The sequence below is a fragment of the Drosophila innubila genome (genome assembly GCF_004354385.1).
Source record: "Drosophila innubila isolate TH190305 chromosome 2L unlocalized genomic scaffold, UK_Dinn_1.0 4_B_2L, whole genome shotgun sequence".
NCBI classification, from domain to species: Eukaryota; Metazoa; Arthropoda; class Insecta; order Diptera; family Drosophilidae; genus Drosophila; species Drosophila innubila.
In genome coordinates, this window is record NW_022995372.1 from 12,416,069 (window position 1) to 12,428,154 (window position 12,086).

General features: G+C 38.0%; 3 protein-coding genes and 1 long non-coding RNA gene across 4 annotated transcripts; 2 read left to right on the forward strand and 2 right to left on the reverse strand.

The window, feature by feature from the left end:
* Positions 1–218: 218 nt before the first annotated feature.
* Positions 219–1,906, reverse strand: LOC117794516 (leucine-rich repeat protein 1). The gene is made up of 2 exons (XM_034635154.1): positions 1,230–1,906; positions 219–1,163 (listed from the first exon to the last, which is right to left on the reverse strand). The coding sequence occupies exons 1-2, from the start codon at positions 1,800–1,802 to the stop codon at positions 450–452; spliced, it is 1,287 nt and encodes a 428-aa protein (XP_034491045.1). The 5' UTR covers positions 1,803–1,906; the 3' UTR covers positions 219–449.
* A 198-nt stretch (positions 1,907–2,104) lies between these two features.
* On the forward strand, positions 2,105–2,647 carry LOC117794518. Its single transcript, XR_004618439.1, has 2 exons — positions 2,105–2,373; positions 2,596–2,647. It is a non-coding gene; the product is annotated as an uncharacterized LOC117794518 (long non-coding RNA).
* A 214-nt stretch (positions 2,648–2,861) lies between these two features.
* LOC117794515 (long-chain fatty acid transport protein 4) lies at positions 2,862–8,613 on the forward strand. The gene is made up of 4 exons (XM_034635153.1): positions 2,862–3,041; positions 5,848–6,474; positions 6,977–7,178; positions 7,240–8,613. The coding sequence occupies exons 1-4, from the start codon at positions 2,938–2,940 to the stop codon at positions 8,179–8,181; spliced, it is 1,875 nt and encodes a 624-aa protein (XP_034491044.1). The 5' UTR covers positions 2,862–2,937; the 3' UTR covers positions 8,182–8,613.
* Positions 8,614–9,333: 720 nt separating this feature from the next.
* Positions 9,334–11,269, reverse strand: LOC117794517 (malectin). Its single transcript, XM_034635155.1, has one exon. It carries the CDS (start codon positions 11,124–11,126, stop codon positions 10,014–10,016), a length of 1,113 nt encoding a protein of 370 aa, XP_034491046.1. The 5' UTR covers positions 11,127–11,269; the 3' UTR covers positions 9,334–10,013.
* Positions 11,270–12,086: the final 817 nt, after the last annotated feature.

Below are 12,086 nucleotides of genomic sequence, written 5' to 3' on the forward strand. Positions count from 1 at the left end.
TTTAAAATAAGAAATAAGTGATATTTTTAAACATTTAAATACTAAATGAAAAATAAGAATTAAAAATTATTTTTATGGCTTTAAATGTTATTTTCGGACCCCGATTTATAAACTCAACAGCATATTATTTGTATCATTATTAAATTCGTTTTTATTGGCATATGTAGCTTAACAAGTGTTTAGTATCAGTCACTTTATATAATAAATTAAAAAAAGGATCTCACAAACTGAATTCGTTTTAATTATTGGAATGGAATTCATTGTTGCTATTACTAAGAAACAATTGTTCAAATTTGAACCGTTACATGCCCATATAAAAAACATATACCAGTATAAATATAATATCCATACCGAAACAATACAAAGTATATGTTTTTTTAAACGGAATCTCATTTTAGAACGGTAATAGAATACATTAAACAAAAGAGAACAACTCGTTTTAAACATTCTCAAGAGATTAGAATACTAAAAAGAGCCTTCAACTGCTGATAGGCACAGCAATTGGGTCCACAGATGATCACATCGGAATATATCATATGCTCGCGACTATAGGTCAGATTCTTGATATGAGTAAACTTCGGCTGCGTTACGCGTTTCAACAGATCCTGTGATTCCAGAGCATAACACAATTTACCACAGAGGCACTTGGGCGCCTCCGAGATGAGTTCAATGAGTATGGCTGGCAATGTGCTCGCCGAATAGGGCAACTTATGGTTGGAGACAACTCGTGCCGCTTGCAACCAAAGCGGGGCAGGTGTGTGTACTGCCGAAGTCCGTTTGACTTGCGTTTGAACTGCTTCCACATTGAAACCCTTAAAGCAGTTGCCCCAAACATCCAGCAAATCAATGTGCAGATCTTCAATGGCAGCGGGCAACGATTCCAGTTTATTGCTAGACACATGCAACGAACGCAGCTTCTGTAGGCGACGTATGGCAAATGGCAGGTGACGTAGATTATTATGGTTCAGATTAAGCGTGACCAGACGCTCGTATCTGACCAATGCAGGTGGAAAGTAACTGAGTCCGTTGGCCGACAAGTCCAGCTCGCAGAGGGACTCGCTCAGCTTGCTGCCACGCAGCCAACACCAGTCGTTAAGCTCGCCCAAAGAGTTGCCGCTCAAATGCAGCGTGGTCAGCGGCAATCGACCCAATTCAATAGGAATCTATGTAGATGAGAGACAACTTTATGAAAATTTTTGGTAAATTTGAAATAATAACATTTAAGACACCTTTGTCAGCTTGTTGCCACTGACATCCAAAGATGTGAGATTACGTAGTGTGCAGATCTCGAAGCTAAGCTTCATCAGTTGTATGTTGTTGATGGTCAGCGATTTGAGGGTGCGCGGGAAACCTTTGATGGGATATTCGCTGCGTTTGTTGATGGTCATGCGTTGCTGTGGCTGCGACTTTTGTGGTATGGCCGTTGCCGAAGCTATGTTCAGTCTCAGATTGATGGCATCCTTGCCTTCCATGCCCAACTTGAGGGTCTGTAGGAAACCCTTCAGTTGTATGGGATCACATTTGATTAACAAATTCTCTGCCGGCTGCTTGAAACCAATGGTAACCTTGCCGTCCAGCACAAATTTGGTGTGGACGCAGTGTATGTTGTCGCGCACCTTGTACCGCGTGCCAGTCTTCACCTGAGGAGTGAACAACACCATTTCCAGCTCCTTTTTGGTATTGCCATTGGAATCCCGCGCACTTTGTTTATAGCCAATGGCCAGTGTTGATTTCACAGCTCTCGGTGTTCGATTTGCCTGCGTTGTACGATTTACCACTTGCACCTCGCATAATATTTTCATGACGCGGCTGCTTTGAGTTCCAAATGTACAGAAACTGCGACTATAAATCGTTGTATTTTATTTCGTTGTTGATACGGCTTTTGCTTGCTGACAGCGTTGCCACTTTGTTAAGCCAAACAGCTGATGCGTGCAGCTGTCTACGATAATCGATAGTTTTATAGCAGAAATGGCGCGAATTTAAATACCAAAAGCAAGAATAAACTATCGATAACGCATGTGGTCATATGGCGCACATAGAAGAAAAGTATCGATTAGCAAACAAGTAAGTAAAAGCTCAAACAAAACAGCTTAAAAGCTTAGGACTCGCGTTTTGAGCAAGAGTTGTTATAAAACAAAACAAACAAACATTTCTGTTGTTGGTTAAATATTATTATTCTTAAAAATCGTCACGGGGTTGCTAGCACAACACTTCAAACACAAGAAAATGCTATTTCGCAAAGTTGTGCGTTTTCGCCGACAATTTCTGCCCTTTTACGTATTCAATGGATTTTTGTGACAAAACAACGAAACGCGTTATCAGCGCTTGCGGTATAACAATTACAGCAGCAATCAACAAAGGCGGGATTCAACTGTAAGTATTGCATATGTTTAATAAAAAATACTGAAAAGTTGAAATTCAATGCAAAAGTCAATAACGGCAAGTCAAAACAAAAGACTTAAGCTTTTAAGAGCGAACATATATGCGGCGTCGCTACTACAGCGACAATAGCAGCCCGATGTGGCAGCTTGGTTCGCAAACGATATTCTCAACCAGTAACAATTTACAAATAAAATAATTAAAAATTATTAACAGCACAACAGCCTACTGGATAACAATGTAAACAGCAACGTGATTATTAATATTGATAACTGCGCGCTTTACAGCACCAATGTAAGTAAAATCTGTATGATTCTAAAATAATTAATTGCATTCAAATATATGATCGATCTGGCAACACAAATTCTTGAACAGCTGCGCAGTGCTACGACCGCCTCAGCTGATCATCACCATCGGCAATCGTTATCGCTTAGCTATCGATCGTTACAACAACGCAAACGACAACGGCGGGACAGATTTTTAGTTGTATTTCGTTATTTTTGCGCGACAGTCGCATTCGCTTTGGCATTCGCCTGCGTCGTCTACACGTTCCACACAATGGGTTGGTTTTTTGCGGTGCTCGGTGCGCTCATCGCTTTACTGCTAACAAGGTCTTGGCGCTGGTTCTACATCGCGGGAGCAACAGCCAAACGAGATTTAACGTGAGTTTCGTTCACAGTTTACATTTCTATCTCTGGCGTTTGAGAGCGTGTTGATTAGTTTACAATATACCGCAAGTGGTGTGCATTTCAATACAATTAACATTTTCTTTTGTAAATCCATTGACGATCCCCGGCACTCCGGCACTCGGTGTCCCCTCTTCTCTGTATACAGTATGTCCACTAATTGTTTAGACAAAGTTCACATACTATCTTTATTTTTTAAAATAGTTAAACACAAAGAATCTCATTATTACCTTTTACAACAAAATTGAAAAAAAATAAAAATATCTGTTTGTCAAAACAATTATTTGACATACCATATTCATTAACCGCAAAAGAGCAATGTCTACGATGCCCATTGTACCCTGCGCATAACAAGCTGAAAGTCATAGAAAAACTCGTTTTGCTCCTACTATTTGGGTCGGCCATCTGCAGTAGCAGCAGCTTATGTATATAATTTGAGAAAATTTGTGGTATAAAGTTTTCTCTTTTATGATTGTTTTCATATAACTCGGCGATTTTCCTTTCCCTATCATACTAATTGCAATGTAAACAAAGCATATGGAACGAATGTGTCATATCAGTAACGCATTTTTATATCACAAATATTTTTTATCGTAGTTTATTTTTATTGTCAGTCATTGACTTGTTCAGGTTCAAGGTCGTGTTCGATCGATGCCAGTAGGTGGCTAAAGAAACCAAAACAAACTTTGAAAAATCAAATTCACTTTTATCCAACAAATCCATGCGATAATGCGTGAAGAGACCATCCAACGAATACTAATTTAATTTTTTAGTTTCGGATTTGTCTCTCTTTTTCCCTCTCTCTCTCTCTCTCTCTCGGCCGCTCTTTGCGTCAGGCGGAAAAAACAGAGTTGTAGCTGCCACTCAGTATTGAGCTGGGGATGTTGAGGGGAGCGGGGTGTTGCCGAGACTCTGGCACAGTTTACTGACAACGCTATACGATCAACGAACAAACTGTTCTTGAAAACGTCGTCATATACCGACTTTTAGCATTTCATTATTATTATATTTTTTTTTCGTTCTTCGTCTGTATTTGAATTCAATTAAAATTGCGGAAGTAGCACTTTTTGTTGTTGTTTGTCTTTAGCTAGGGTTGCCAAGCGATTAGCAGAGCCCACATAACACTAATTCAATGGAAATGACAATTATAAATGCCACTGTAAGCAAGTGAGGGCGCTGATCTATGGAAATTTCCGTTTGACACATATTCCAAAATTGTTAAAACGCAAGAAATAAATTGTTGACCATAAATCTGCTAGATTTTGAGCTTTAAATAAATCTTATATACTCTGTACCACCTTTATTCAATCTTTGTACTTTAGTACATCAAGATTAATTTTTTTCTATCATACATAGTCCATAATCAATATTTCCATCTTCTTCAAAGTTATATTTTAAGGGCATACTATTTATAATTTCAAGCTTTTATAGATTAATGATATCTGCATTATGTGTTTGCTGTCAATGAATTGCTTGACATTGAGTCGATTCCAAAAATTTGATCACTCAAAAATTGCATGATGTTGGCAGAAAATCGTTTTTATGGCTTTATGCAACAATAACAACAACAAAATGGAGTTAAATTGAGTTTCAAGTAACAAGGTCAGCTCGTTTTTTGAGGCATTAACAAGATTCTTAAGATCGGACATTTGCTATGCGTCGTTTCTTGATGACCTTGTGGACTCTGTATCGCAACACTCACATGGCGCAAAGTGCAAAAGTTGAAGCAACGATCGGCTCTACAAATAAATTCATATAAATAAACATAGTATAGTATACCTGATATTAGCATGTCAATTCCAAGTTGCTGTTGCTTTTTTTTATTCTAATCGCCGTTCAATGCACTTAAAACTTTGGCATAATTTAAACTTGAATTTGTTTCTTTTTCCTTTCTAGAATTTAATTACAAAAGCTAAATACCTGTACTTTTTAAGTATGTCGCTATGGAAAATAATCCCCCTAACTGCTCAAGTAATCTTATCAACTATGCTATACTCTTCAACAAGAGCAAAGTACTTTTAAGTGCAGAGCAAATCAAATTTGCTGCAAAAAAAAAAAAGAAAGAAAAATCAAAGATTAATGTTTATATTTAAACTCAATTGATTGATGTCATTTACTGCAGCACTTGAAACTCTCAAAAAAATGGGTAACAAATAGAGGCCGACCATAAGTTAAAAGCTTTAAGTTAATTAACTTTCGATATGCTCTATATATGCTTTCTTTAAGCTTTCTAATCCGCATTTCATTTGATTTTCATTAAGAAAAAAAATGTGTAAATGCATCTATTTGAATTTTAAACTGGTTGTTCGGATATTAAACTCTTTGAAAAGTGGTTTTTAATAAAATGAACAATCATATTAATATTTTAAATCTATTCAACGATTAAATCATTTACTTAAAAAAATTAAGTTAAAATAACTTTAAAAAGTAATCAGAATCTAGTTATAAAAAATATCAAGATTATACAATTACGCTTCCGTTTCTTTTCACACAATATTAAGTTGCCCCGAAATTCGATACTCTTTCCCAGGCACATTTAATTGCAGTTTGCCCCCTATGAAATGCTTGCTACTGTTTTATTTTAAGCCTTATCTGGGACACGGACTATGCCGTGAGTGCTCCACTTATTTAGGGCTATTTTGGTTTTTTTTTGCACAATAATCGACCATAAAACACACGCAACTCAAAGCAGATGGATTGATAATATGTGTTATGTTAAGCTTATCGCTAATCTCAATTGTTTCTCTTTCCGATTACCTCCGGAATTTGCCATCCCATGTAGTGCTCTGTGGGCCTATGGAAAACTGCTGCGTTACACGAAAAAACACGAACGTCTCAACTACACGGTTGCCGATGTCTTCGAGAGGAACGTTCGTGCGCATCCGGACAAGGTGGCTGTGATTAGTGAAACCCAGAAATGGACATTCCGTCAGGTCAACGATCACGCCAATCGTATAGCGAACGTACTCCAAGCACAGGGTTATCAAAAGGGCGATGTTGTCGGTCTGCTGCTGGAGAACCGTGCGGAATATGTTGCCACCTGGTTGGGTCTATCCAAAATTGGTGTCATCACGCCGCTGATCAATACGAATCTTCGTGGTCCATCGCTGCTGCATAGCATCACAGTTGCCCATTGCAATGCTCTCATCTATGGCGAGGATTTCATTGAAGCTGTCGCTGAAGTAACCAAAGATTTGCCCGCCAATCTCAAGCTCTTCCAATACAACAACGAAAACAATAACACACAATCGGAGGCCGTTAAGCAGTCTAAGAATCTAAATACACTTTTGTCTGCAGCCAGCGCTGAGAATCCCGGCAAGACTCAAGTGGCACATCATGACAAGCTCGTCTATATCTACACATCGGGCACAACGGGTCTACCTAAAGCAGCAGTTATCTCCCATTCACGGTGAGTCATGGCCCCATTATTTTAATTTTTCATTATATACTATCCTTTAATAAATTTCTGGAGCTCTATAAGCTCATAATCTATAGAGTGTTTAGAAATGTACCAGCACTCACAAGTAAATTTGAAAGCTTGATCATATTTTGAGTACTTACATTTACAAATGCAATTATTTTTTTTATTTGATTCAACACAAAGCATAGAAAAAATATAGTTCTTTCAAATTATAACACTTCTGTAGAAATAACTGTATGAAGAAAATCCTAGAATTTTTAAATGTATTTGCAAGCTATTTTCCTTTGTTTACTATTTAGTTTATCTAATAAATTTTCGTTTCATATGAGCTTCTGAGTTTTTTTTTTTTCCATTATTTCATACATATTAGTCGAAATATTTTTTAATTAGTCAATTGTTCAATGTCCTTATCTCTGATAATTCAAAAAGTGAAACTTTTTAATTTTATATTTTAATATATCAAATTTAATAATAATTTTTCCGTTTGTAGTTATTTGTTCATTGCCGCTGGAATACACTACACGATGGGCTTCAAGGATGATGATATTTTTTATACACCCTTACCCCTATATCATACCGCTGGTGGCATCATGTGCATGGGACAGTCTGTGCTCTTTGGCTCCACAGTGTCCATAAGAAAGAAGTTCTCGGCCTCTAATTATTTTGCGGATTGCGCCAAGTTTAATGCGACGGTATGTAATTGAAAAATCGAGTTTAAAAATACAATATTTCACATATTAATCCTCTCCTTAGGTTGGTCAATATATTGGTGAAATGGCACGTTATATTCTGGCTACCAAAGCCTCTTCCCATGATCGTGCTCATCGTGTGCGTTTGGTGTATGGAAATGGATTGCGTCCACAGATTTGGCCGCAATTCGTGGAGCGTTTTAACATTGCCAAAGTGGGTGAATTCTATGGTGCCACCGAGGGCAATGCGAATATTATGAACCATGACAATACAGTGGGCGCTATTGGTTTTGTATCCCGCATATTACCTAAAGTTTATCCGATTTCGATTATACGCGCCGATCCCGATACTGGTGAGCCCATAAGGAACAAGGATGGCCTCTGTGAGCTGTGCGAACCGAACGAACCGGGCGTCTTTATTGGCAAGATTGTGAAGGGAAATCCATCACGCGAATTTCTGGGTTATGTGGATGCCAAGGCATCGGCCAAGAAGATTGTCAAGGATGTGTTTAAGCATGGAGATATGGCATTTTTATCTGGCGATCTGTTGGTGGCCGATGAGAAGGGCTATTTGTACTTTAAGGATCGCACGGGTGACACATTCCGCTGGAAGGGCGAAAATGTGTCCACCAGCGAGGTGGAGGCGCAGGTCAGCAATGTGGCTGGCTACAAGGACACCGTGGTCTATGGCGTCACCATTCCACATACCGAAGGACGCGCTGGCATGGCTGCCATCTATGATCCGCAAGGTGAACTCGACTTGGATGCATTTGCCGCGAATCTTGCCAAAGTTCTGCCTGCATATGCGCGTCCACAGATACTGCGACTGCTCACCAAAGTGGATCTGACGGGCACATTTAAGTTGCGCAAGGTGGATCTGCAAAAGGAGGGCTACGATCCCAACCAGGTCAAGGATGCACTGTACTATCAAACACCCAAAGGACGCTACGAGCTGCTTACGCCCACAGCCTACGAGCAGCTGCAGCGCAATGAGATTCGATTTTAAGGATAAGAATTAATTTCTTTTCCTTTTGCCCAATTATGCTGTTAATTATTTTGTAAGCGACTCCCCAACAACTGGGAGATTTGAACTATAATTAAGGTTGGATTGCGCATCCGAGTATTGCACTTTTTATTATATATACTAGCATATAGTTAATTTGTGCATTTTTGATTTAGAACGCATTTTGAATAGTTTTGTAACAGGCTTTCCCCCAAAACTTGTTGTTAAGTGCATTTTATGTGAGTGTTTGCGAGAATGTTATCAGACTTTTATTAGCATCTACATTTAGATACAATTTTATACTTTTACCTAATATATTTTGCTCTGATTTTTATTGTCTGTAAATATGAGCCGCCAATCTGGTTTCTGTCAATCCTCAAAGTCTACTCCCATGCTAATCTATCAATAAAAAGTTCTTTATTAATTATTATTTTATTGAATTTGTTGACTTTCCGTTGCGACACCTGCATACAAATTAATACAATAGCCCCCAGATTGAAAATTCACTTGACTAACATCACGTAATCGCTAAACGTGTGCTTGGAACTCGCATATGAACAAGTTTGTTCTCAATGTGCGTCTGTATAAGTAAAAAAACAAAAAAATTGCAGTGAACTTGAACTCTGGTAACAATGTAATAGGCCTTTGAAATGTACAATGGAATGTAGAAAATATAAGTACATAAATATAACTAATATATTATCATAGTTATATGATCAAGTATTTTAATGGAGTTGTTTTCTCAGCTGTATCGTACTATTGCTATCATTATCAGCACACATTTTGCAATTGGAATGTGAAATATGATAAGATATGTAGATTGATTTTTAAGTATAGTATATATTATTTTATATAAATGTATCTATCAGATCATTCTTTTTTATAACTTGTCTTAAAGGATCTAGTAAAAAAAGGTCCCAAGCTCAGATATTTTTTATCTTCAGTCTGAATAATATATATCTGAATCTTATATAATACCTAAAGCTGTAGTTAAACATCTATATTTAGAGATAGAATTGAATATAGATTTAACACGGCTTAAAGGACTTATCGTGACCTTTATATTTTCCATCATCCAAATGTTAACAAGCATTTTATGAGAAAAATTTTTCAGACTTGAGTATGAATAAAGTATTCTTATTGAATTCATATTAATTTGACGCAGTGGAAGTGATTATCATGTATTTCATTCATTGAGACTGGTAATCATTAATTACAATTTTAAGATATTCAATACAATAATTTATAGAATCAGTGGAGCAAAGCTCAATAAGTGTTTAGAAAACATTTAATTAAGTCGAAAAGGTCCAAGGTATATTGATTTCTACCATTTGAAAATTATAGAAACACTTTTAAGATCATTACTTTGCCTAATTACGATTAATATCAAACAATTTGTAAATAACAAACAAGGTTTATTTTCATATCGTTTCCATAAATTAAATTGACAGATTTAAGCACTCTGCTACAAAGCTGCATTATAAAGTTTTCGATGCCGAAAATAAAATGAAATAAAAATCGGAAAATAAAAAAATTAATTAAATTCAGTACATTGTAAGCTTAAGTAAACGAGCCTGGCGGGCGTTAAGTCAGAATCTAAAAAAGTAACACATAATTAGACTAAATAAATGTCTATATATATATATATATATATATGGTTATATATATGTATCTAGACAGAGAGAGATTTGTGCGTTTTTGTGTGGTGGCAAAAACAAAGAACGATTGTATGCCTAACGTACAACTAAACGATAATTATACAATTAAGTCTTTTATAAAAATCACAAAAATCAACACGAACGCCCCCTGGGGCAGCTTAATGGATCCCATGGGGATCAGAGCTTGCACAGGCAAAACAGCAGTGGGATGAATGCTCCGATCGCAATAAAGACCGGCATCAGAATGGATGAATCATCCATGGAATAAGGATTTGGCTGACGTGGTCCACTGCGCGTACGTTTCGAGCTCTGTGGCGATTGCTGCTGTTGTTGTTGTTGCTGTCGGTCTGGCACATGGTCAGCATGCGGTTCCTGCTGCTGTTCCCCCTCCTCCACATCGTAGTCATCCTCATCATCGTCATCGTCATAGCCTCGTTGCGTCTGCCGATCATTGTAGCGCACAATGCGCTCCTGATGCTGCTGACTGTCACGTGGTCGCACTGCACGTGGTTTGTCCTCCTCCTCCGGCTCGGCACGTCGTTCGCTGGCCTCCGTGTTGTGCAGTCGCGGCAGCTGTGTCACATCGCCCTTGAGCAGGGCAAATGCATTAATCTTGGGATTATCCAGAGCACCCTTGATAAAGTCCAGACGCAAGTGTCCATTGCGCACATCCGAAGTCTCAATCTCACCCTCGTACTCATAGTGCAAACGACCATTGACGATCTTAAAGTAGACAACCTCATCGTGGGCCGAGCCACGTCCCACCTGATTGTAGATATCCAGCTGCTTGACGACCGTGTGCTTCCGATTGAGCAGCACATCGAAGACCTTGCGATTGGGTGCATCGAAATAGACTTCACAGAATTTCATGATCAGTGCATAGTCGCCATCGCCATCAGCGGGAAAATCGTAGCCGAATGTTGTCGTATGATAACGCTCCGTGCGATAGAGAACCTCGTCCTGCTCCTGGACACGTCCAATCATCAGCAGATGCTTGCCATAGTCGGAGGAGATGCCCACGTTCAATGGATCCGCCTCGTAGTTAATGCCATTCAGATCCGTGTGCTCCTCTCCCCCCGCATTCACGGCATAAACCACTTTAAGGGGCTCAGCTAAAGCCACGGGCAGCACACAAACAATCACCAGAAGCAGCATTATTAACAGAACTGAACTCGTTGCCCGCAAGTTGTTTACATTCTGTTTGCATGCAACGTTGCACATGTTAATTTTGGTTGCTGTTGCTGTCGTTGTTGTTGCTTTTGTTATTGTGGAGTGCTGTTTACCCTTCATTGGCTTTTCAGGTTGCTCACTCTATTTCCGATTCTCAACGAACACGTGGCAGCAGTTAAAGTTGTGCTGCCTACTTTGTGCTGACCATTAATTTAGTTTATCCATTAATTGAACAATATTTTATTCAGTGTTGCCAACTTCTTAGTAGAGTTGTGCAGTTTCGTTCTGAAAAAGTTTAAATGAACGAATCATCGAAATGAACGCGTGAACTTTTTAAATCATTGATGAACTAACATATATCGGTCATTTTGCAGTAGGTCAGCTGAAATTTCATTTTCTGCATAATATTATAACTTTTCACAAAATTACAATTAGAATAATATATATGAAGTTCCACGATGGAATTGAATTTCTTCATTATTTACTTATGACAACATATAAATTTGATGTTTTTTATTTTTTGAGATGCAGTACAAAAGGTAAAACACCATATATTACTATTTTCAATGGGCTGAGGCTCGCGGTATAAATTCAACATGAAAAGGTCACTCTGAAACCAGGTAATAGCACCGGAACCGGAACCGCACCGAAACCGTAACCGTAACCGAATAAAAATTCTCTTTCAAGAACCGAATACCGAAACTTTTGTACCGGTACGGGTGTGGTAAAGTTGCTAGGTCAAAAAGTTGTCCAACTTCCAACTGTCATAACTTGATTAAGACTGAATATATTTTCGAACGGAATGTCGTTTTAATCATGATTCGGCCTCTTAATTCATTCTGTATTCAAAATTTGTTCATTTTGAAAATTTAATTATTTTCGACCAAGATTCGATTTCGATGGTAAGGGTCCCCCCTTTGTAATTTTGAAAATTCAAAATTTTAAATCTCAAGTTTTTACTTTTAATCAACTCCTTATATCGTAATTAGTATAAAACAAAACTTTAAACTTGATTCTGAGACCTTTCATTTTTTTGTAAAAAATCATGACTAGCTCCGAAGTCTGACCAACTTCAAACTG

Excerpts from the sequence above, each read along its gene's own strand:
- LOC117794515 (XM_034635153.1), top strand. The coding sequence starts at position 2,938 with ATGGGTTGGTTTTTTGCGGTGCTCGGTGCGCTCATCGCTTTACTGCTA. Across the intron at positions 6,475-6,976 it reads GCAGTTATCTCCCATTCACG|TTATTTGTTCATTGCCGCTG; the intron begins GTGAGTCATGGC and ends TTCCGTTTGTAG. Across the intron at positions 7,179-7,239 it reads GCGCCAAGTTTAATGCGACG|GTTGGTCAATATATTGGTGA; the intron begins GTATGTAATTGA and ends TCCTCTCCTTAG.
- LOC117794516 (XM_034635154.1), bottom strand. The coding sequence starts at position 1,802 with ATGAAAATATTATGCGAGGTGCAAGTGGTAAATCGTACAACGCAGGCA. Across the intron at positions 1,164-1,229 it reads GTGGCAACAAGCTGACAAAG|ATTCCTATTGAATTGGGTCG; the intron begins GTGTCTTAAATG and ends TCATCTACATAG.
- LOC117794517 (XM_034635155.1), bottom strand. The coding sequence starts at position 11,126 with ATGAAGGGTAAACAGCACTCCACAATAACAAAAGCAACAACAACGACA.